The sequence below is a fragment of the Rana temporaria genome, chromosome 12, assembly GCF_905171775.1.
Source record: "Rana temporaria chromosome 12, aRanTem1.1, whole genome shotgun sequence".
Classification (NCBI taxonomy): Eukaryota; Metazoa; Chordata; class Amphibia; order Anura; family Ranidae; genus Rana; species Rana temporaria.
Window position 1 is genome coordinate 127,595,806 of NC_053500.1, and position 26,043 is coordinate 127,621,848.

The 26,043-nt window shown below is 39.7% G+C and overlaps 1 protein-coding gene across 9 annotated transcripts in view; it reads right to left on the reverse strand.

The window, feature by feature from the left end:
• Positions 1-303: 303 nt before the first annotated feature.
• Positions 304-26,043, reverse strand: part of RBM39 (RNA binding motif protein 39) — a 31,168-nt gene continuing 5,428 nt past the window's right edge. For 2 of the 9 annotated variants that reach the window (XM_040330624.1, XM_040330623.1), the window contains exons 3-20: positions 24,435-24,485; positions 19,248-19,308; positions 17,553-17,602; positions 15,333-15,527; positions 14,877-14,942; positions 14,723-14,773; positions 13,634-13,751; positions 13,384-13,536; positions 12,313-12,450; positions 12,156-12,221; positions 11,875-12,079; positions 11,646-11,723; positions 11,527-11,559; positions 7,505-7,564; positions 4,601-4,724; positions 3,714-3,819; positions 1,225-1,303; positions 304-1,136 (exon numbers count right to left, since the gene is read on the reverse strand). In XM_040330624.1, coding sequence (XP_040186558.1) covers positions 1,036-1,136; positions 1,225-1,303; positions 3,714-3,819; positions 4,601-4,724; positions 7,505-7,564; positions 11,527-11,559; positions 11,646-11,723; positions 11,875-12,079; positions 12,156-12,221; positions 12,313-12,450; positions 13,384-13,536; positions 13,634-13,751; positions 14,723-14,773; positions 14,877-14,942; positions 15,333-15,527; positions 17,553-17,602; positions 19,248-19,298 — 1,674 coding nt within the window. In that variant the 5' untranslated portion in view covers positions 19,299-19,308; positions 24,435-24,485 and the 3' untranslated portion in view covers positions 304-1,035. Of the gene's footprint in view, positions 1,137-1,224; positions 1,304-3,713; positions 3,820-4,600; positions 4,725-7,504; positions 7,565-11,526; positions 11,560-11,645; positions 11,724-11,874; positions 12,080-12,155; positions 12,222-12,312; positions 12,451-13,383; positions 13,537-13,633; positions 13,752-14,722; positions 14,774-14,876; positions 14,943-15,332; positions 15,528-17,552; positions 17,603-18,870; positions 19,037-19,247; positions 19,309-22,214; positions 22,251-24,434; positions 25,155-26,043 lie in introns of those variants that run through there. The other 7 variants (XM_040330626.1, XM_040330621.1, XM_040330625.1 and 4 more) reach the window with 7 other exon arrangements.

Consider the following 26,043-nt stretch of genomic DNA (forward strand, 5'->3'; position numbering starts at 1 on the left):
CTAAATTGTGACAGACATGGTGATTAGAGCAGCAAAAAGGAATGTCACACTGGCATGGTTTTGATTGGTCAAAGGCAAAGTTGAACTATCTTTAAGTCAGAGCAAAATCTTATCCTGTTCATTCAAGTTGGATGGAAGTGGGACCAATGTCTGAGGGCAAAGTAGGATGACAGTCCTGTCATACAAGTGTCAACCCGGCCTAAATTGTAATAATTCTTCACTAAATAAATGCATTTACTTTCTACAGAGTGTAATCTTGAAGAAATCATTCAACATCTGACCAAAAAAAATCCAGACTTGAGCAACACTTTTTCAAATAATTTTATTTTGAGCGCTTCTTTACAAAGATAGTTGAAATATGAAAGTTGGATAGAAATATCAAGCAGTCTTTTCAAACACACTAAAATTAACAAAAAAAAAATATATATAATTTCAGAGCTCACAGAGCTTAAAGAGCAAAAGATTAAATGCAACCAGACAAAACGTCAGGCATTTCCTGGCAGCAATCTGGCTCTCAACTAGATTAAAAAAAAAAGTAATAATGCCTGGAAACAGCTGAGATTTTGTTTGGCATTAAGAAACACCATGACACTATGTACAAAATAAATTCACAGATACGTAAATGTAATATCCGAGACTTAAAAAAAAAACTGCAGTTTTGTTTTTCCCTGCCCTTTCCTTAGTCTTCTAGGTTTTGGTGAAAAGTTATCCGCTAAACATCTGTAACAGAGGTCCTCTGATGTGAAACCTAAACATGTCAGGCATTTCAGTTCCCCCCAATGCCCTTTTACCTTGTACTGTCTGAGCCACTTCTTTCAGGATGTAAGGCAGCACAGCAAATGGATGGGGCTGAATGCTGGTTAGCCAATACATTGCATTCATCCTTTAAATTTAAGGTATTAGAATTTACAAAGTTACACCCATTCTTCTTCATTTGGAGCTAAATAAAAAGACAAAATCTGACACTCTCCTCTCTCAACACTTGAAGAAAAAAAAAAAAAAAAGCTATGTACAAAAAAACTGTAGCAGTCTGTTTCATCGACGAACAGGAAACAGAAGCTGAGTCGAGGTCATGGAGTCTGGGAAGAGGCTGTGGTAAGTTGGAAGTGGGACGTACGCAGCTGTTATCATCTTACCTATAGAGGGAAAAAAAATAATGTTGGCACTGAACTTTCAAATAATTACACAAGTCGATTAGCAAACAAGTGATGAATTGTTACTTACCAGCAAACCACCTCCCATGTAGTGCATTAACTGCAGCTATTGCAGATGCTATAGTTGGACATTTCACATAAACATTTCCCTGTGAAGGAAAGAAAAACCATGAAATAAAATATTCATAACATCCTGACATAATGAAAAACAGTGATATGCAAGCTGCAACATGCGGTAGCCCCCCGAATCACAGCAAGTCAGTGGAGTGAAGGGCAGTAGCCCATTGAAACCAAAAAAGTTCATTGTAGCGAGACTAAGCCTAGAGCTACATGCATCCGTCAGATTAAAAGTGTTACTAAACCCAGGAGCCTGCATTGACTATACTGTATCTGGTCCCCCACAGTACATGGAAATGCAACTATGTTAGTAAATATAAACAACTAAAAATTCCTTCTCAGCAGTATATAGCAGTCTTGTGACTTCTATCAGCTTTGAAGCTTGTAGGAGGAGTTTTCATTCTACTCCAATTGTCCTATGAGGCTGCAGGACCCCTGACCCTCTGTCTGGACAGTGCCGCTTGGCCCTGTGCTGATCACATTCACTTTCCAAAGAAAAATAAACCCTCCAGCAATAACCAAACTGAGCATGTGCAGCTTGTCCCCTAGCCTCTGTACTATCTGGGGATGGTTTGATGACTGGCAGAAGGGGAGGATAAGAAAAGACAAGATCAAATAGCATTTTTACGCAACGCAGAGGATTAACCCCTTAGGTTCCACAGCGAGTACAAGCATGCTTTACTGCATATACAGACTGATTTTACGGTTGTGGGTTTAGTAACCCTGTTTGGGGATAATTCACTAGTATCTTTCTTTTCATTGTGCTGCAAAATGAGGTGACCGTTAACAAGTGTCTACATATCCAAGCAGCAAAAATGAGAAAGCTGCCAACAAGCGTGTGCATTTGTCAGTAAAGACTTAATTGCCAGTAGAGCTCTAGATTTAGGCAAGCCTTACGCTCAATCCTATCCCAATTTGTGATCAGACATTCACAAGTACACCTTACGAGTAAACCAATCAGCAACAGATTTTCATTCAAGTAATCTCAACAATCCCTCGTTTCTCATGAAGGGAAAGCAGCAGAAAAAAACAAATGTGCTGCCTCTATCTGACAAACCCGCATCAGATCCCAATCAAATCAAGGACAGGCAGGCATCTACCCCCATCTATGCTCAACATATTTATGTAGGCTTATTTGTAATAAATTACTGAAGCAGATTAATCTGAAACACTTGAAATGCTAATCTGTACGGAGAATAGAGTATTGGGCGATTGAGATTCCACATTAGCATTTTCTCCATTAATACTACATTTCCAAGGTTCCTTAGCATACTTGATTTAAAAGGAAGTGCTACACATGAGCTATGAAACACTTGCAACAAATAAGACATTTCTATAAATGGGTGTATTAAAAAATACAATTTCTAGTAAAAAGCATAATTCCTGAATTGCTACATGTCTCCTGTAAAAACTTCAAGTGGAACTTGTCTCCACATCACAAATTTAATCCTCCTGCTTCTAGCATTAGTAAATAGATGAGAAAGTACATTTTTACATTTCCAGTTACTTCCTGTTTTTTTGCCTGGGCAAACAATGTCATAAATCCTAGGAGTCTTCAGGAGGGGGAGAAGAGAGGAAGGGTTTTCTCAGCTAAGCACACTCCTACGTAAATATGCTTGAGCTAAGGGCAGGAGGATTCTAGGATGTAAAGGCTACATGAATCATTTGTTATTACTCAAGATGGCCACAAATGACAAGGGCACATTTTTCAAAGTGATTTCTCAAAAAAATAAAGCATGGAAACCTGGCGGGATGATTGAGTTTTCTTTGATTACCAGGTCCCCTATGTGCTAGTTTTTCTCCATCCGCTATGAAGCGGTGAGGTGGAAGCCAGTAGGAGGAACCACAGAGGAACTACTGACACACCCAGAAGCAGTCAAAAACTGAAGATTCTTCAGCTGTTGTAACTGTTAACAAGGGTGAAGTAAAGGAATGGGTGAGTGTTAAGTTGTCGTTGCAAGAGACATTTTAGGTTCCCAAGTCACTTTAAAGATAACTGAGAAAAAAAAGAAGAAGTCCAAGGGGGCAATAAAACCTTGTTTAGAGCCAAGCAGCTTGTATGGGTTTTCACCCCTGCACAGCAGAACCAACATTTAGTCTCTACTAGTCATTCATTCCACCTCTGACTGGCTTATTTAAGAGGACGAACCCAGAAAAAGCAGCAAGGCTACAAGCCACTATGTGAAAACAAACCAATCTGAATCACGAAGGTGAAGAAGCAGTTTGCCTCATACCAAACTGCAGAGAAGACCTTAGAGGATGTACAGAAGTATTAATCCTCATTTATGACTAAATCATAAATGGTATGTTGAATCTGGATGAAAAAGGTGACACCCACCACCATCATCAAATGGTTTACTGTACCCAGAAGTAATGTAAACTACAAAACACTTGACCAAAAACTGACCAGAGCTGCTATAAAAAATAAAATAAAAATTATACCTGTGGTGAACTTTTATCTACATAAATGTGTACAACTCCTCCATGTTTGTTGCATTCTTCAATGACATCATCTTTTATCTCTGTGTCCCAGCCTTGCTCATCTTCCCTGGTTGATAAAGACAAATTGCAGGGGTCACAAAAAAAAGGTAGACAGAACTGAACAGACATTTACCAAACACATTTAGGCCTCATGCAAATTCTTGCTCTGCTTCTCTGAACCTTTTATCTCATGGCAGGAAAAAAATAGCTTTAAAAAAGAAAAGGAGGTAAAATAGAAGGTTTTCTATTTGACAGAATATTTATTCTGACTATTAGAATGCATTACTGTGCAAACAAGCCTTAACGTTCAAGCACATTAAATTTTTTTTTCTGCCCAAAAGCTTTTCTCCTAAACGTGCTGGTAATGTTTTTTCCCCTGCCTGTAAACATTGCTCTTCAAATACACCTGTAAATGCCCTTTTGTTCACGGACACACATGTGTTTACAGAGGGAGAGAAACAACCCACACCAAACACCTGCCTGATGAGAATTTTTTTAAGCCCAGTGTGAATGAAGCTTGAGGCCGATTTACAAAAAACAAACATTTTATACAGGAACTGATATGGTTTAAATCGCTCAAATGTAGCCAAGAAGCTGCTACCAGGCACAGCCAGCAAATCACAGAAGCTTACAGACATTAATCTGCCGGCCACCATTCGCTAACTTTATAATTCAGTAAAATGTAAAAAGGCATGCCAGTGACTAAATGGATGGCATACAACGGCAGGCTCTGTGAGATAGCACAGAAGAGAAAATGTAAAGAAAAACTGAGGATAATATAGTAAGACAGACTCTGATACAATCTAAATGATACCAGATATAACCCACAGAAGGTTGAATTTACTCACGTCTGAGGGTTAAACATATTCGACAACTGGAAGCACTGGGTAGCGAGTGGCTGAGTTGCTGCTGGTGGTATAGGTAATGTGGCTGAAGTCATCTGGATTGCAGCAGCAGAAGCAGCAGCAAGAGCTATACAAAAATGGAAAAAAAAAAAAATTACTTAAAAAAAAAAAAAAAAAAGTCAAAAATAAAACTTAACAAAATGAGTCACAAAATACAAATCACGAGTGCCCACATGAATCCTACTTGCCCGCAGCTTTAGCAGTAAAAACTGAGGGAATTTTAATTTTTTTAAACGGAGACAGGAAAGTGCAGCCAGAGGCTGGACAGGGTCAGGTTTATATTGGATTTTACTTGCTAAAAATTCATGGCTACTCAAGTCATTACATGGCACGACCAACAGGGTAAAAAAATAAAAATAGAGATAGATATATCTACCTAATCTCTCTTTAGAAAAAATCTGACATGTTAAGGAGATCAATAAAGAACTGTATATTTTATGGAGGAGAAAAAAAAAAAAAAACAACAACACACACACACACACACACAAACGGGGCATGCGTATGCTACGCCAGCAATGGTCTCCCCTACATATTAGTATTTTACACTCCAGAAAGTAATTCTGTGCCTTTCCTGCGCCCAAGACATTAAAGCGTTAAAGGGAAGGAGAAAAAAAAATACATGTCATACTTGCCTCCACTGTGCAGTTCGCTTTGCACAGAGTGGCCCCGATCCATGTCTTCTGGGGTCCCTCGGCAGTTGTCTCTGGTCCTCCCCGCAAATAGTCACCAGTCATGCGAGAGCTCGCATGGTGGTCAGCAATTGCGGGCGCGCTCCCGTGATACAGCGAGCGGCCATAGCCGCTCACTGTATCACTTGGCCCCGCCCCTCGGCGCGCCACGTCATGGATGTGATTGACAGCAGCGCCAGCTAATGGCTGCGCTGCTCTCAATCTATCCGCTCTAGCCAATCAGCGGCCAGGTTGAGCGGCGAAGAGGATCGCAGGACTTTCGAGGGGTCAGGTAAGTAATAAGGGGGGCTCAGGGGGGGGCCGGTAGTATCAGATGTTTTTTTCACCTTAATGCATAATAGATTGTATTAAGGTTAAAAAACATTTCCTTTACAACTCCTTTAAGTTTTCAGAGCCGTCATACCTTGAATGGCAATTACCAGAGCCGTCATACCTTGAATGGCAATTACTCAGTAATACAATACGGTACCCAAAATAAAATAAAAAAAATTTCAAATTGTTTTGAGACAGCTATAGCTTTCTTTTAGTGGAATCTAATCACCACTTTATTACATTTATGCTATAGAAAAAAACCACAAAAAAAAAAAAAAAAAAAAAAAAGAGGGTTTTTCTGCTCTTCAATTGTGCACATAAACCCATCAAAAATTTAGACCAAAATGAATTCTTTACATGTCTTGGGTAAAAATAACCCAACACATTTTACTGTCAAAAAAAAATAACCCAACACAGTGTAAATTTAGTCTGTTAAGAGTTAGCAAGTCTACAAACTATGATGTACATCTGAGAATTGATAAATCCTGATGTACTGACGGCCTATCATTCCTTGAGACCTAAAATACTCAGGACAGTAGAAATATACCCCAAATGACTAGTTTTTTGCAAAGTTAGTACAAAATATTCAGTAAGAGGCATGCAGAGTAGTAATTTTGTCAGGTCTCACAGCACAGACACCTATAATTACACCCAAAACACATGCTAAGGCTTCCAGAGTTTGGAGATACCAAGTGTGAGACTGTCACAGCCAAGCCACAGAGAGTCCAAAAATCTATGGAGTACCTTCAGGCTTTAAAAAAGGGGCATAAATAACGCATCTAATTTCCTGACTGACCACCGCGGCCCGATCACTGTCGTACTGTGTCCAGTGGACAAAGTGGTGGTAGGGGGTGCGCACAAAGCACACAACTTGGAAATCACAAGACGTCCACTCGAAACAGTAAAACTCGCCAAGATTTTATTTTACAATAGGCTGGGCAGAAGTGGTAAAGGCGTTCTCAGAGGATTAAAACGTCATTACACACAACTCTTAGTTTAGGCCAATATGTATTTGAAATGCATTTTTTTAACCAAAAATAACGCAATAAGCGTATATTGATTGGTTTGCACAAAAGTTTTAGTATCTACAAACTAGGGTACAGTTTAATGGCTTTTTAAATGATTTTTATCACGACTGCGACATTATGGTGGACACAGACAATTGACACCATTTTAGAACCATTGTCATTTCTATATCGATCAGTGCTATAAAAATGCACCGATTACTGTGTAAATGTCACTGGCAGGGAAGGGGATTAAAACACTAGGGGGCGATCAAGAGGTCAAGTGTGTGCTAGGGAGTGATTCTAACTGTGGGGGGGGGGGGGGGGGGGGGGATGGGCAACCACTGACAAACAGCAATCACTGCTCCAGACTAGGCAGAACAGGGAAATGCCTCGTTTACACAGGCATCTCCCCATTCTGCCTCTCGGTGTCACGATAGCGGGCCGCCGTTGATCAGTTCGCTGGACCTGCAGGCACGCACCCGCAAAGTGGCAAATGCAAAGGGACGTACCTGTATGCCCATTTGCCTGCGCCATTCTGCCGTGTGCGGTGGTCGGCAAGTGGTTAAAAATGTTACTAAACCTAGGACCCTGCATTCACTATATCACTGAAATGCAATAGTTTAAGTAAATATAAACTTAAATACATTTTCTCATCACTAGTTAGAGCAGTCTTGAGACTTCTATGAGAGTGTTTAAAGCTTGAAGGAAGCGTTATAATTTTCCTGACTGTCCAATGAGGCTGCAGGACCCCTGACCCTGTCTGGACAGTGCCAATTGGCTTTGTGCTGATCACATGCACTCTCCCAAGAAAAGGAAAAAAAAACTCTAGCAATACACACCAAATGGAGCATGTGCAGCTTGCCCCCAAGGTTCTGTTCTATCAGGAGATGGTTTGGGGACTGTGAAAGAAGGGGAGTATCAGAAGACAGGATCAAACAGTCGTTACACAATGCAGATTAACCCCTTAGGTTCCACAGTGAGTATAACAAACATGCTTTATTGCATATGCAGACTGATTTTACTGTTGTGGGTTTAGGACCACTAAGCCTTGTACACACCATAATATCATCGGACAAATGACCAACTGTTTTTTTTTTGCATGCTAGCGTCACATCGAAAACCAATAGGTTACCGAAGTTAAGAAAATTCTTGTCCGATAATACAATTTCAGAAGTGATGTGATGCGTTGTATTTTTTCATTTCCAAGCAAGCGTGGTTCATGGTCTGATAATTTTTTCGGACAAATAATGTACTAAACGATAAGATTATCATACGATCGCATTGAAAGCGGTATTTTTCCGTCCGATTTTCTCATCATGTGTACTAGGCATTGAATCTGCCTGTAAACAAGTTTCAAAAAAGGAATCGTTTACATTTTTACAATACACGTAAAGCCCCTGTAATTAAAAGACATTTCTTCCAGGTACTTCAAAACCACTGATAAAGCCATTTGCAAGTGCCTGCAAGCTAGTCCATATAGTTCCACACCAAAATGAGCATGATGGTTATTTATATGTTGCACCAAATGTATGATTTGGCTAAATGTTACAGAAACCAGTACACACATCTTCCAGCAGAAATCCATGTGACAAAGAACCGTAGACATCACGGACCACTGCTTATATGCAGTTTCTAGCATTTGCCTGGAAAACACAGCAGTAAAGGTTTTATTTGGTGCACAAAAACCAAGTTAATAAATCACTGTTCTTATTTTAGTGTGAACTACAGATACCAGCATACATGCACTTACAGAGAACTACAAACCCGGATTGAATTTGTGTTTCTGCAAACTCATGAATGATTTACAGGATTTCATTTCAACCACCTTCATGAAGGAGTGTTCAATCTAGATGCCCAGGACTTCCATACTTCTACCGATTCCTTGGGAAGCAGTGTGTTCCTTCATTCTCTCATGCTGCAAACATTATGTTTACCATGGGATACTAGAGTCAAACCCTCAGTCTCCTGACCCCACATTACACTCATGGGATGTTAATGTTGCATAGTTTCTTCTCTTGTGTTAGCTCAATCCTACTCCATCTTCAGCACCACAAACTCAGCGCTAGCACAGAGGTCTAGACTCCCAAGTTAGTTGCTGATCTGTCATGGAGAAAATTGTTTAACAATGGAGTCTTATTGCAAGATATAGAGTGGGAGGTAAAAGCTGCAGAGTACAGAAGGAACTGTCCAATGTTGACTTTCCTCAGATTTAAAAAAAAAAATTTCCCTCATCTTTCTTGGGGAAGGTTTCAAGCAGCCGTGGGAACATCTGCAGAGACAGCGGTTGCCTTCTCAGAGCAGCATTTGCTCACAATCCAGTATAATATTGTTTGCTGCCTCCTTGTGACTTAATTTGGGGGGGGGACTGACTTAACACTTTTATGCATAGTGGCCACTACAGTGGACAGCCATTTAAAAGCTTTTATCTTGTATATGCACGGGTTCCGATTGTATAGTTGCAAATCACCCATTACAGTGGACGCCATTGTGTCCCCCTTTACACTGCCACCCACTGGAAAGCCATTGAAAGTGCAAGAAAAATGTCTTACAACAAAGATGGCTGACAGAAATCCAGAAGGGCTGAGCAGGTTAGGAATATCTTGCCAATACTCCTATAGGAGACCCTTGAAAGGTAAAAATTATGGTAACGCCTAAAGAAACATATTGTGGTAAAATTTTACTAGTAGATTTCATCTTGGAGGTGAAAATTACAATTCATCTGTCCACTACATTGGACATCATGCATCACTGGTTATAATTATAGCTACAATTCATACTAGTTTGTACTTATCTGTAACAAAATCATTTTGTACAGATAAGTTCCATTATGCAAGGCATGATCATGCACACTGAATGCTTTGCTAGTTCTCAGACGTCTGTCCTCCTGGCAGCAGCATTTTGGCTTAAAGTGATACTTTTGACACTTAACGCGTTTGGGCGTCAAGAATTTATTCTGGCCACTGAAATGCATTGATCTTTAAAGCACCGAGGCACCTATCGTTTATGCTTGTTTAAACGCATACAATGCATGTCAAGCGTTTTTTGTGCCAAAACATGGCTACTCTTGCATGCACAGGCAGTGGGGTATTTTCTGCTTCTAAAAACCCCCGCCTCTGTCCGCATGGACACATTGTGCTTCGAAACGCTCCTGCGCGCAAGAAAAAAAAAACGCTCATAGAAGCCATTGTAAAAACATTCAATGTGAATGAGGCCCAAATTCATGTCCTTACTTTTGTAGAGCTCATGTGCAGAGAGCATGATAAAAAAAAAACCTGAAGGATAATGGAGCAAATACCATTTCAATTGTTTCCTCAGTTAGGGCAAGATCACACCAGAAGCAGTTCTGTGTGCTTTTTTTCCCTGCACAAAATGCATGCAGCGTTTTCCATGTATTCCAATGGAGTTAGTTCACACCATGCAATAGTATCCATTGCAGAAACTGACTGCATTGTGTGAACTGCATCTTGTGTGACTGGCCTTTAAAACCTCAAATGCATGCAATCCACTGGAATGGGCGTGAAGAACACAAGTAACATTTTTTTCTTTTTATGCCCAAAGAGAAATTTTTTTTTTTTTTTGACTTTCATAATTCATGCTTGAAAGGGCTGTATGGCAGTCCAGCAACTTTTTTTTTTAAAACTACAATAGCTTTTTTTGAACATTAGTGATCCCATAGCTTTGCAACAAAGGGAGGATAGGTGGGTAAGGCAATTAAACATCCATCTGTTTTTAGCAGCTTGCAAGGTGAATGATTAATATGTGCATAGTCATTAACACTTGGTTTATTTACACACTGGTTAGCCATAACTTTATGATCACTGGCAGATTAATAAAATTAATCTCAGTAAAATGGCATAGAAAAAATGGTCAGGATATATTGGGCAGCAAAAAAAAAAAAAAGGCATCGATCCCTGTGTGTTTTGTTCCAAGGCCAAGTAGCTTTAAAACGGTCAGGGTGCCCATGTTAACTAGGGTTCAGAATGGGAGCGCAAGCGTCAGAACTAGACTACGGAGCAATGGAAGAAGGTGGTCTGGTCTAAAAAATTTCTATTTTACATAATGTGGATGGCTGGGTGTGTGCGCACATCGGGAGAAGATAGCACCAGATAGCAATATGGGAAGAAGGCAAGCCAACGGATGTAGATGCTTTGGGAAATGTTTTGCTGGGGAACCTCGAGCACGGCCATTCATGTGGCTGTTACTTAACATGTACCACCTACCTATACATGGTCAGAAACAAAAGCACACCTTTTTATGGAAAGCCTACTCTGATGGCAGTGAACTCTTAACAGGATAATACACCCTATGATATTGCAAAAATAGTTCAAGAATGGTTTGAGGAACATCAACTCAAGGGTTTGACTTGGCCTCCAAATTCACCAGATCTCAATACATTGAGCATCTGTGGGACATTCTGGAAAAATAATCTGCAACCGATGGCTTGTGCCAGATAACACTGCATACTTTCATAGGTCTAGTGGAGTCCATGCCTTGACAGGTCAGGACTGTTTTGGCGGCTAAAAGGGGAGCTACACAATATTAGGTGGGTGGTCATAAGGTTATGACTTATCAGTGTATGCATGTCATAATTAGGATATAGGAAGAGTTATGTTTCACCATAACAATTTTCAAAAAGGTAAAGAACATCTGTGGTTACCAATCTACAGAGGGACAACTTTAAACATAACATTTCCAAAACATTCATTTCACTATGCTACTAAATTCCTGGTTCACTTGATCTTGGCAAAATTAAGGAGCCTGTGCTTAAAAATGTTTTACAATACAAAATGTGCTTGTAGGAGGGATAGAGTAAAATACCAAATAAAAAAAAACTAAAAAAAGATAAAAATTATCTACAAACCTTCACTTTGTTGTGTAATTCTTGTCTGGAGATCTGCAGAAGACAAAATAAGGTGATTCAGCTAAAATATTTAGCATTCACATATACCACAATGTGCTACAAGGGATGTTTGTTCTCACCTTGTACAGCTCCAAAAGCTAATGACCCACTCATCTGTAAAGCTTGCTGAGCAGCTGGGGGAATCTGTAGACCCGTACCTGCCACAGACAAGATAAAAAAAAAAAAAAAAAAATCCATAAGATATGAAGAATCAACCCGTATTATCACATATACAAAAAAAAAAAAAAAAAAAGCCTGTATGCTCTGCAACAACTTGCCAACCCAGGAAGATGTAAAAATGTTTCATACCTTCTGCCAGCCTTGCCATAAGCTGAAGTCTACCAGTGGTTCCAAGGTCTATTCCAGTTCTCTCAAGCTCATCACTATCCAAAAATGAACTGGCATTTGAAGCATCAGTACGCTCCGTCACATGACCGACCTTCATAGGGCGCCCAGCAAGCTCAAAGCCGTTTAACTGCTCTAGAGCTTTTTTGGCACATTCGGAATCTGAGAACTGCAAGCACAAAACGTGTTATTACTCAACTTAACAAAATCGTTCATGAAATGGTTTTAATGAACTCAAAACTTACAGTAATAAATCCATATCCCTTGGAGCGGCCAGTTTCGCTGTCCATCATAAGTTGGATGCTTTCGATCTAATGAATAAATAAAAATTGTATTCAAATAACATTAAAAATAAATAAAAAAAATAAACGGCAGTGCAGACTGACTGTTGTGTGTACTTACTCTGCCAAATGGTTCAAATATTCCACGTAGCATGTCTTCTGTTATGTTAAAGTGCAAAGATCCAACATACAGCCTCATTGGTCCTGCAGTGCCTTTCTGTAAATTATTGGCCAAAGCGGCAGCTCTGTTCTTTTCGGCCTATGAAGGAAAGATAAGCAAATGCTTTAATTCGTTCTAACAATGGTAAACCTGAACTTCAAGTGGGTGTAAACACATTTAATCCATTTCACAGGTTATGAAAATAAGTTTATTTGGACCAAGGTGGTCCAAATTAACCATTTCCTTTAGGCCTCATGCACACTGGGTTTATTGTACACACGTTCTCTCAAGACAGAGAAAATCAGCGTTAAACTCACCTAGGCTGCATTTTTTCAGACCAGTTTAACAGTGTTTGGGAATTAACTCTGAAGTGCATTTGTACATGTTAGTGTATTTATCACTTCAATAAACTCTCAAATGCCTCTAAAAACTCACCTAAACTCGTTTGAAAAAAAATGCAGCTTAGTGTGCATGAAGCCTAAAACATGCAGATGCTGTATGGCAGCCTCAGGTATGTGCAGTGTTCTGGAAGTCTTTCAAAATTTAGGCTACATGTACCAAGTGTATATTGGTTAGTTTGTACAAAAGTTATATATACTGTAGTTTACACAGCTTTAGGCAAATAAATCCTGAATTCTACAAAAAAGTACAAAAAAGTCATTAAGTAGCTAGAATTTTTAGAGTGAAACTGATCTTGTCTAAAAATTTGCCTAGACATGACACTGAAGAGCCTCAGATCACAAGTCCAGATTGCACACACAGAATAAACATCTCTATAAGTCAGAATTACACTCTGCTCCCTCCCTGACAGTAAACTGTCTAAAGCCAGCATTCTTAGTAGGCACAGATTAATCTCAATTTGTGATAGTGTCAAGGCCCTGTGTACAGCCTCAGCCCTGGATCAAACACGCATGGATCGATTTGAAAAACAAAAACACACTTGCAGGCACTAAGAAAACACTGCCAGCATAATTATAGAATAGACATCCAATTATCCAGAAAATAAAATAAAAAATAAAAATAGGAACTTACCTGAGAAGCTTGAACTATAATAGGAACACCCAAGACTCTCTGTCCTGTTAAGCCAATGGCTAAAGGTACTGAACTGACATCAACAAACTCCACATAAGCAATGCCCTTAGAGCGCCTGGAATTTCTATCTGAAATCATTCGTACATCACGGACCTAAGGAGAAAAGATAATGAATGCAATTGTATTGCTAAAATGCGAGCAAGGTATCTCTAACACCAGTAAATGTAAATTATATAGTCAGTCAACCTACCTTTCCTACAGTGGAGAAAAACTCTTCAAGATCTCTTGGCCGGATTCTGGCCGCTAGCTGCATGCAAAAGACAGTACGTGCATCCCTCTCCTCCGGTGTAAGATTATCTATTGGTTCTCTGAAAACAAAAAATAAAATTGTTCTGTTGACCACCTTCAATGTATTAGAAGAAACCTTCTAGGTTTATAATGTTTAAATGGCAGTACTGCTGGCATCAAAAAGTGTATTCAATGTCCATTGCATCCATCAAGGAACCTCCCTTATCCGAACCTATAGTTCAATGGTTGATGTCCCGTTAACACAGTGGTTTCTCAACCCTCTAGTGCCATGACCCCTTGATAACATTTTCCAAGTTGTGGGGACACCTAACCGTAAAATTATTTACGTAGCGTGGGTTGTCAGCACCCAAGTAAATTTACACCCCTGACTCGCAGACATTTAGCACTTCGAGTCCCTTCCACTCTTACAGTATTAAAAGCCCTTTATGGTACATTTTAGGATGTACCACTCTGTTCTATTTTTATCGCTCTATTCTAATGTCTTGTTTTTCCCCCATCCCTCTCTATAGCCGTCTTGCTTGGTCTCTCATATCTCTCTCCCTTTCTTTGTTCCCCCACCTTTTCCTCTCCCTTCCATGTATTTTCTATTTTTATTTTCTTACTCCTTGAAGGGGGGGGGAATGGGATGAGTGGCAGTGCTGGTGGGGGGGGGGGGTTCTGATCAGCCAACTCAGTTTCTCTTAATCAAGGTAATCTGCCGATCTGAGAACTGTAGTGGGGACTTTTAATGGCAACTATAATCACAGGTAGTGAGACAGTCTCCAGCTTTATTGTGTCTCCGACTTTGTGATGTCTCGTAGCAGTGACACTTATGCTGAAATCAAGAAAAAGGGTGTCCTCAAGCCCCTCCCACTTCACAATCCTCACCAGTCAGCTGAGGAACCTATTCTACAGTCCAAAGCCGAAGTTTGATTGGTGGGTGTGAGAAGGTCCATACTACTGTCATTTACAACTGAATCTTGCCTGAACTTTCTATTGTACACATATTAGAGCAACTACCAAATCTTATTTAAATAGAAAGCGCACATACCTTACAGGGCTTTTCTCTCTTTTTTGAGGACTTCTGCTCTTTGACCTACGCCTAGAACGCGAGGCAGTGAAATTAGAAAATGCACTTGTGCGCAAAAAAATAAAAAATAAAAAGGGGGGGGGGGGGGGACGACGACTGACAAACAATTACAAACCTTAGCTTCACACCATGTGGTACTCCCATCTTTCCACGCATGGGGGCTCCAAATTTTGGTCCAGAGCTTTGTGAGGGGGTGGAGAAAAAAAAAAAAGTTAAAAATAAAAGTTTTATTTTTTGCAGATCATTTACTATATTGCTAAAATCAAACTAATCTTGGATTGACAAATACTAAATTACTTTAAGTTTAAAGCAGCTTGTAACATTCCATGCTCAAAACAGGAATACACAAAAACAAGGCAGTTGTGTAAATCTTACATGTAGTATAGAACCCTTTACCTTCTATCACGTAGATAGGCGGGTCCTTAAAAAGCAAAAAAGTGATATACACCTGGCAAAATAAATAGTTCTAAGGCTATTGTTTTAATGTATTGGGTTAAACCACTTTGCCCAATGTTCTTCAATATAACTAAGAACAATTGTGAAAGAAAAGATCACATAAGACTCAACGTACTATGGGCTTCTGTATCGACCTCTGAATTTACGATCTCTACTTTTTGAACGGCTCCTTTTTCGTTCCTTACTGCGGCTACGTTTCTTCTCTTTGCTTCCGCTTCTTTTTTTCTCTCGCTCCTTACTATGCTTACGAGTCTTGCTACGGCTACGTTTCGGCTCGCGACTGCGGCTCCTACTTTTGCTCTTCTTTTTCCTTTAAAAAAAAAAAAGGTAAAAAATAAAAATGTAGTCCAACAAAACACAGAAATACCATTGCCAAGTCACATCTTATACACATCCAAACACTCCTTTGCATGCAGGTTTTTAATATACAGTAGTATAAGCTAAGGCGAGCAGGTGAAAGGACCTGCATCATTATCAGCAATACCATTGGGGAAAAATATAAAATAAAAATGCATCATAAGCCATGATCTCAACTATTGAATGCATGTTCTGCTACACAGTTATGGGCTAGCTGCACCAAACCATACGCTTGTGCTCTATGGGGTTGATTTTCTAAAACTGGAGAATGCAAAAATCTGGCACAGCTGTGCATGGTAGCCAACTTCTAAACTTCTGCTTGTTGAATAATGGTTTGACAAAAATAAAAAAAAGCCTATTGGTTTGCAAAGATGTACAAGAGTGTGCACTCTATTTTTAGTAAATCAACCCCCAGTTCCCTGGGTTGCAAGCAATATAGCATCTGAAGTTTTGTTCTTTAAGCGGAGTTGAACCCAAAAGTGGAACTTTCGCTTTAAGCACTCCTTGCCCCCCGACATGCCACATTTGGCATGTCATTTTTTTTTTGGGGGGGGGGTGGTCCTCTTTAGTGGGAATTCCTGTCCCACTTCCAGGTTCTCCCTGCCAGTGATCTGTGACACAACACAGGTCCCAGGTTATCGCTGGCCAATGGCAGAGCGCTCCCAGCCGTGAAGCCGCAAACTGTCATGGCCGGGTGCCCACAGTAGAAATGACTGCGCCGAGGAGCGAGGCTCCGTGCACCCGCATAGCTGGAGCATGGGACAGTCAAGTGTTGGTTTATTACAAGTCAGCAGTAATGCTTTTTGTAGCTACGAACTTTAAATAAAAAAAAAAAATGAAAAAAGAAGAAGGGGTGGAACTCTGCTTTAAGTTGAATTTGTGTGCAAGTTGGAACTCTTACTATTTAAGTGCAAATCCAGACAAAAGATTTTTTCGGATAGCACAGGGAAGGGTTAACATCCCTGTAATGTTTGTTTTGCCGTCTGTGCCCATTCAGAAAATTACCTTACTTTCTGTCCCTATGACAATTGGATTTTGGGTTGTTGAGGAAAACAAGGATTGGTGATAAACCTTCAGTGGAGACACCTTTTTTCCCCTCCAAAGAGTGAATGTTCTCTCACTTCCCTCCCTTGCAAGTACGAGGTTTGTAACTCGGGGACTCTGTGTAATTTTTAGTCATTTTAAAAGTCAAAAATATTGGCGATTTGAACCTAATGTGCAAGGGGGAATTTTCAGACATTTTTCACCACCAAATTATAATTAAAGCAGACATAACTGAAGTTAGGCTGTTAAAAAAAGGCTTATTACTATATAATAGAAGCATCTTAGTTTGTTGGTTTTGCGGGTGCACACAATTTCTAGGCTTAAAGTTTTAGATCTATTTTGGTGGCACTATATTAGCTTTCACCAAAAAGTGTGTGTGTTAACATTCTAGGGCAATAATTTTTTACTGAAAAGAGGCTTGAACAAATACTGTAACTACCACCATCTTTTGTCATATAAACGCTCCATCAGAACATAAATGTAATGTTTAGGGGGAAAAAAAAAAAAAAAAAAAGTTCTAGGACACATCTAATAAGGCCAATTTGTCAAATTTTGATCTTATGTGAAGGCATATTGTAACAGGCTCCTTTAACCCCTAGGCGCCGACAGTACCCAAATATGCGGCCTCTTGGTGGGGGGGCCTTGGCATCAAGCAACCGCACATTTGTGCAATTAGTAGATAGCTGTGCCAAGAGCACGCACCCCACCATCTCCCAGCACAGTTACCGTCGGGCTAACAGTTCTTGCAATCGGGAGGTATGCGATTGCCATAACAGCCAATCATGGCAGTCACATCATAAAATGCCCGGCCCCCATCTAGCATCTGAAACCTCTTAAAAGTCCAGGAGGCACCAACACAAATGAGGGTCAACAACCAATGATACATGCCAACCAAATGCTCAGATTTCCTGCATTTAAAGATAAAACCACTTACTTCTTGCTACGCTCCTCATGTCCATTGGCACTGTTCTGTTTGTTCTCGTCCTAAGCAGGGTTGATAGAAGAACATCATGAGGACGAGGAGGAAATATTTCAAGTGGGTAAAAGGGGTAAAAGGGGATTGGAATGAGAGAATAAGAAATATTTAATGTCTAGGTAACTAAAACTGTGTGTGGAAGGCTACAAGAAAGAATATACATGGGAAATTATTTTGAAGCAATCCACTAGGATGTAAAAAGTGGATTATATAGACTAAAATTTAAGTAGTGCAACTTGTTTTAGTAGGTCTGTACATTAACTTATGTGGTTGAACATCCTGTGACTGTAAAAAGGCGATAGTTTGGTCTACATGTGGGAGAACGTATTGGTTTAAGCAAAATGGTTGGGTGCTGTGGTCCTTGTGATGAGTACCAAGGCTATCGTTTTGCCTAAGCCCTAAGTGGCCACGCTAGCAGCAACCACTATCCATTTCCTGTGACCGATGCCATTCCTGAGATCTTCGCCCATTTTCGATGGAGGGTTGGGACTGTAAGAGCTTGATGCCACCTCTGTCACACATCACGCCCTGAAGCAAACAGGGATTCACACTGCTTTAGTAACGTCGACTCCCAAGAAAAAAAAAAATAAGCAAATATGCACCTTTCCAACCTACACATTGCCCTAAAGCCACACCTGTTAACATGGAAATATCCCAGACTAAGGCTTTTAAAGCCAGACATTATGTTCAGGGGGGGGGGGGGGGGGTACTTAAAAAAACAATACAGAAATACTGTCTCGTCTAGTCTAGCAAATGTGGTGGTAAACAAACCACAATAGGGATTCAAACAAAGCCAATGTAAAAAAAAAAAAAAAAAACGATTTAGAGCAAATTAAACTGGGGTTCTCAGTGCTTTAGCATGCAAACAGTTAAAACGCCAGTAAAGATAATGGATACATCTCCAAAACAGGGAATTTGCATTAATATACAGTTACACTATATGGTAATAAAGTTTGAATCCCGTGTTTACAAAACTAAGGAACTTTGCTGAACTAAGGCTGAGGACAGCATAACAGCCATATTAAATTATGACAGAAAAATAAAACAAATAAAATAAGTGGGAGATCCAAGAATCTGGTCACTTTTTTTTTTTTCATTACTCACAGGCTGAATGCTTCCCGTTGTCAAAACTTTTCACCAGTTTTCGTTACGTTAAAAAAGTAATGAAATGTTAGAAAGTGCAGAGTAAAATCTGCTTGAACTGTCCTGCTCTTTGGCTGGTGAAAGTGGATATTCTTGGAACCCCATTTTTTTCCCCATAAACCACTGCATTCACCTTGTTGTTATGCCAAACCGAGGCTCGGCAATTCATAGGCAAGTCTTTTTACCTAGGGGACCACGGTACAGCGATACGTCACTCAATTACTACCTTATGATTGACAGTTCACACTGGAATCAAAGGTGAATTCATGGGAGTAGAGGTGATATATCGTTAGGCAAGTCTACAAAAAGAGATAGATGGGCATTTATTTATCACGCTGAAGTCAAACTACTGCACATAATCATCACATTTACAGTAAATATTTACTTTTCAAGTTATGCAACATCTCCAAGGGATAAGTCACGAGATCTCCAGGGGTGTTAGTTTACATTTCTGCAGTAGTTTTAAAAGAACCAATGTTCTGAATACAAAATTATGCAGATCATTCTCACCTTCCTGTAAGGAGCTTCCAGCATCGCTTCTATATCAATGTCATCAGCCATTTTGATTTCTCTGAAAACAAACAAAAAAATATTTATCTACAAACCTGATTAATACGTCAACTAATCTACAGGGTGATAAATGATACAGTTTCCTAAATCTTTTCTGGAAAGGTGTTCAGTCAAGAAATTATGGATAAAAGTTTCCCTGATTCAGGGGCAAGCTATTCCATGCAAGAGTAACCAACATGGATTGCCAATTTGAAGTTAGAACATGAAATAAAGGCGCAAACTAATAATTACAATTTAAAGTGGAACACAAAGGGAAAAAAAAAAAACACACACACACATTTTCTATGCTCTGTAAAAACAAGTTACTGATTGATCATCTCAAGTCCTCAGCACTGCCGCTTACTGCCAGACACTACAGATTGTCCCCCTGGCATCGCAACTGACAGTTCTGACTATAATACAGTACAGGGGATTGCGATGTTCACGCTCCCCAGAAAGGGAATAGAAGCCAAATCTTCCAATGAAGACATTAGTTCTGGTGACCTGGGGTCCCTAAAGTATTTCCTTTGCAAGGATTTCTCACTTCCTGTTTGGCTATGGAACAGGAAGTGATAGGAAAGCTCTGTAAAGGAGCACAGATGGCAAAAAAAACAAACACCGATTGGATTGTACCCCTCCCCGACGAAAAAAAAAAAGTTCTGCCTTTAATTCTACTTTTAATTTTAAGTCTTCATTAGGAGGTCATTTTTAAAGTGAAAACTCCAGAAAACATTTTTTTCCCCTCTACAGAAAAAATATAAACTCCACACACTTGGGAGAGCCAACGGCTACTGAACTTCTACTAATGGAACCATTACATTCCTCAGGATCTTCCTCCTGCACCAACAGCTTACTCTGGCAGTTCTTTACTACCTTGGCATGTCGTGGTATATACAGTGCTTTTCTTCCTAGGCCCTAATGGAGAAATCATTTACTTGCAAGCCTGCAGGGGGACACCTCCAGGTCAGCGAAGCATAAGATTTTATAGCCCGTGTTCCACGGAGATCACCATATTGATTTCAGCTATACATTAGGCTATTTGTGTTGTATGGGAATAGCGAGGAAAATTAGTACCATATGTTTAGTGTTATCCTTCAAGCAAAACCTATGGATAAAAAATATTGTCTACAGTTATTAAAAACAGTGCAATTTTAAACCTGAAAAGGGTGAGATTATGCTAACCATCTTAATAAAGGCACAGAGAACAATGTCTTATTTAATCAATAGGAGTCAGTAGAAGACGAGCGCCACCACTAATCATTGCACCGTGACAGACAAGGACAGGAAGAAAATCTACATGTTCAAGAAATGAGACATTTCTGCTTCTGGCTTACAACATGTAAAATGAAGACTAGCCAGAGGTGGTCTGTCATTTTTAATTAAAACATATATACAAGCATAATGGATGGGATTACTAAAGTTTTTTTTTTTTTAACCACTTCAGCCCCAGGCCTTATGCTCTTTAAATCCCAGGGAGTTTATTTTATTTTGGTGTTTCTGCGCATTATATCTTTAGTCTTGCATAAGGAAGGGCTTTAACTTGGTAACAAATGTAGACACGCAACGGAATTACCAAAAAAAGTAGTTTATCACACCAACCTCATTGGCAAATCACAGCAATTTCTAGCACCCAAGAGGTACAAGAGCCCCTCTGCCAGCAGCTTGTCAAAATCTATAATAGGCTGAAATACAAGGTAGCTGGTTACTGTAACCAGCGTTTGCATTTCGGACTGTAAGCAATCAGGAACGGTTGTCATGAACGCAGAATTCGGGGGTTGGTCACTGTGCCTCACACGTGCCCAAAAATGCCGGTATCTGACTGACCAAACTGATTCTGAGCAATAATTCTAGCCCTCCTCTGTAACTCAAAACATGCAACCTGTAGGCCATGTCGCCGCCTATAGAGATTTTAAAGGGTAAAAAAGTTTGTCGCCATTCCACGAGCAGATGCAATTTTGAAGCGTGACATGTTGGGTATCAATTTAATGGGAGTAACATTATCTTTCACAATATAAAAAAATATTGGGCTAACTTTAACGGTTTTTTAATTAATTTTTTTTTATTATTTAAAAAAAAAAAAAAAAGAGCGCTTGTAAGACGGTGCGCAAATACGGTGCGACAGACAGTATTGCAACAACCGCCATTTTATTCTCTAGGGTGTTAGAAAAAATACTGATATATTATTTTTGGGGGTTCCATGCAATTTTCTAGCAAAAAAAAAAGTTTTTAACTTGTAAACACCAAATCTAAGAAATAGGCTCAGTAATGTAGTGGTTAAAAGCTAGGAAAAAAATCGATTTGATTTTAAAATCGAGCTGGTAGGTCAAATCGATTCATTTTTTTTTTTGTTTTTTAGATATTTTTTTTCCCCAGGACTAGGCCTCGCCTAAAAACTCCTGCCCGCAGCGTCTCAGGACCGGTGCAGTGTCCATCAAAAATAAAAATTTGAAACGTAAATCGAGTTTTTTTTATAAAAAAATAATATAAATCACCCAGCTCTAGGTTAACGTAACTATCTGAATTAACAGACTCTTTAATCCTTATGCGGCTAGCATTAGTAAATAGACAGTAAAGTATATGATATTTACTGGTTTTAAAAAAATAAAAATAAAATTTGGTTTCTTCAGTTACTTCCTGGTTTCCATGCCTAAGCAAATGAGCTTATACACCCCAGGAGTCTTCTGGAGGTTTTTTTGCCAGCCGTGCACACCCTCCTGCTTGTATGCCTGAACTAAGCACAGGGGGGTGGGGGGGGGGGGGGTTCAAAGTGATTTTGCAGCATAATAAAAGCAAGGAGATATGGATGGTGGAGTTTGCTTTGATTATTATGAGTTAGTGTTTTTGCTTTGCGGTGCTCAGACACAGTGTAGGTCCGCTTTAAATTTCAAGTGCGGGATTAATACATTACACTTGTTTCAACTTTTTTACCTTTTAAGCTAGTATACTAGTCAATCAACGCAACTTCTAGAAGAAGGAGAGAGAAAATTGAAGAATTATCACTCATCATCCAGGGGTATTACACCACTTAATCCACTGACGGATCAAATACCATTTTAACCTCATGAGGCATGGAAAACCTGGTTACAGTTGAGTATGCCGCACACTGTTGTATCACATAGCCCCAAACCCACAGGGCTGATTATAGACTGTAGATTCAGCTACTCTCTGCACTTTAGCATAAGGCTGCAGGAGTTTAAATGCAACAACATCCTGATAAAACATTATATACACTAATAAATTCAGATTTCTCGGGTTGCCATCAAAACTCTCAAAAAATGGGCCCAACACGTTCAAAGCTGAACCATGACATCATATTTTCCACAAATGCAAGCAAACCAAAAAAACCTTCCCCCACCCTAGTGTTCCTAAATCAATTTTTCTAAGATAAGAGAGCAAAGTACAGCTTGTGTTATCTGACTAGAGCTAGTTAAAATATTAACATCTAAGTAACAAGTTACAAAATAACCCAAGTCTGTGGGAGTAGTGAATTGGCTCGGCTCACACTGGTGCGGTGTGGGAAACCCTGTGAATCCAGTGCGGCTTCCTGCATCGCACCTGAATTGCAGTGGGTCACACCGAGATCTGCAAACTGCTGCGGGTGTAAATGTAAAGACAATGACAAGCCGCAGATCGATCCGCAGTGTGAACTGTGAAACGGTGTAGCAATCAGATCGTGTAGGAATCAGATCGCATAGGTGTGAACACCCATGCAATCCGATTCCAGTGCAGACCAAAAAAGTCCTGGACCATTTTGGGCAAATGCAATGCGATTTAAGCCAGTTTGTATGCCTGAAAATCGCATCGCACAGACATCACATATGGTGCACAACAATGCGGTGCGAACGTGGCATCGCACTAGTGGGAACCTCCACTAAAACGTAGTACAGGCATACCCCACAATGGGGATTTACCATCTCTGGAAAGTGAAAAAATAAATAAAAAAAAGACTCACTTCTGCATAGAAACCAATGAGCCTCCAGGTTTTATTACCAGGCTTAATTGAACAAGCTGGGGTTAAAAGCTCATTGGTTTCTATGCAGAATGAGCCAGATTTTGTAGTAAATAAACCCCATTGTGTACTTGAAAGTGGGACATGCCTGTGTATATATATATATATATATATATATATATATATGTATATATATATATATATATATATATATATATATAAACCATGATTAGAAGTCCAAAAACCATGCGGCCATGACAGCTGCAGTGATAACTACGTTTACCGACTAAACCACATTAAGCCAAAACGCAAAGAAACTTTCAAATTTCACCCAGAATTCACACTTTTCCCCAAGTTGATTGATAAAAAGGTAATTGAATCTCATGTGAAAACACTTATAAATTAGATGCACCCCCTTTCTCCCCCAACCAAAAAAAGTTTCTCAAACCAACAGCAAATACAACTTCACAAAAACCATAGTAAAAAGTCCAAACCACCAAAAGACACCCAGCTAAAAGTGTAAACCGGGCCTGCAACATGTGTGCTTCTCAGAATCAGACGTGCCAATCATTATAAAAGTAAAACAAGCACCCACTGATGATTAACACCACTAAACATACAAAACATTCAACCAGGAAACATGTACTGCTCAATTCTGAAGGTGTGACATCAATATGAAAAAAACAAAAACAAAGAGGATCCTATTCAAGCTGACCATAAACTAGAAGAATTTAGTTTGAAAACTTTAGTCTCAGGAACATTTGATTTTCTAATAGTGGGGGTCAAATCAACATTCATTTTCATCAGCGATGAGGAAATTCAAACGTGCAGGATGAAAAATGTTTTACAAACTCCTTACAGTGGTGCCGATGTACTAAAACTGGAGAGTGCAAAATCTGGTGCAGTTCTGCACGGTAGCCAGCTTCTAACTTCAGCTTATTCAATTAAGCATTAGGAAAAAAAAAAAAGCTGCACCAGATTTTGCACTCTCCAGCTCTACTATCAACCCCTTTGTATGCATTTTTTGTTTGTGAAATTACATTCATTAATGTATTTATTTTTATCAAATATACTGATACGTTAAATCTATCAGTGTATGGGCAGCTTAAAGTGATAGTAAACAATATTCTTATTCTCCAAAAACGATCTATACACACTACTTATAGCTTTGTAATCTTTTTTGTGAAATTGGTTCTTACTGTGTTTTCTGCCTTTGTGAGCTCCTGAACCTCTCCTTTTCCTTCTGGTTTCTGTATGGAATGAACAGTGCACGTTAGTTGCTGTCATGTGCACTGCTCTATATACACTACACATCACATAGTCCATCTTGGAACAAGACAGGGCGACTATGTTCTATATATAACCATGGAGAATGTAGCCAGCCCCTAACAAAGCTGTAACGCAGCAGCACAAAAAAAAAAAAAAAAAGTAATTTGGAGATTTGATAACCTTTACTACCATTTTAACTATAAAAAGTAACTATAAACTTTTCAAAAAAATTATTCCCTCCTACCTATCCTGCATAAAAAGAGATCTGAGTAATTACCTTTTTTTTTTAATCTGGTCATGCGATTCTGCATCTCTAATCACATGTAAAGAAGCACTTAACAGCTGTGAATTCCCAGAGCCCTGACATAACCTATAGGCTTTCATGGTGCAGCTGTTCTCAGAGCTCCTTCCTCTCCCCTGCAGCAGCCACATACTGACATGTGGGAGCTGAAGTTGCAGGATAACATGAATGAACCAGATTAAAAATAAAGTAAAAAATATTTTTATACACGGTATGCAGGAGTAGGGAGCATTTTTAAGGATATTAGCCTTATCTTTCACTTTAGGAATTTTAAAGCAGAACAAATGTCCAGCTGTTATTCACTGTGAGCAGGAAGGCTTTTCATTGCAGAAGAGACATGCAACATCTTCTTTAATACACTTACCTGCATGCTCACAGCATTCCCCAGCATGTAAACTGACCTCAGCTTACAGCACCAGCCCGATCCCTGTGTGCTGAGACGACTAGCGCCTGCGCAGGTGTGCGACATCATCCCGCACCTGCCAATGAAGATGGCCGAACACAAAGACACTGGCAAGAGATGGGGACTGATGAAGGAAAAGGGCTCCCTTTATTCCACTTGAAGGCCTCGCTCACGCAAGCATTTAAGGCGGACGGGTCGCTTCTGCCTCTTAAAAACAGGGAACATGTGTGTTGCATCAAGGGAATAAAATAATACTACCTTGCAGAGTTTGGCAGCTGGTGCTGCTCTACAACTGAAACGTGTGCCTATGGCGTATACATCACATTCTAGGATGCAGTTGCAAAGTGTCAAGTGTGATCATTTCCCACATTAGGAAAACAAATCTCACAGGACCTTTGCTGCTTGACATGACTTAAAGGCATAGTCCACCTTTACCAATAAAAACTGCCTATGCAGGTAAGGGGTGTCTGTAGATTTTAATAAATAAAAAAACAGCATCTTTGATCAAAGTTGAAAAACACCCATGGTGTAGGTCTATGACATTTACATACCTCATGAAGCCTGACTGGGAAAACTCCCAGGACATTGCTAAAACACTGCCAGCTGTTACTGCTGACCATCAAATGAAAGGATCTCTCAGACACTGCATCATGGAGAAGAAAGTATTGGGGGGGGGGGGGCAGTTTTTTCTACAGCCAGTAAACCCCTCAGCATGTTATACTATGTCCCTGCAGGTTTTGATTGGCAATAAACGTTACTAGTGGGTTTTAGCCCTGGTTCACACTGGTGCGTTTTGATAATGCCGCACCAATTTCAAAAAGTAGTTTCTGTACTA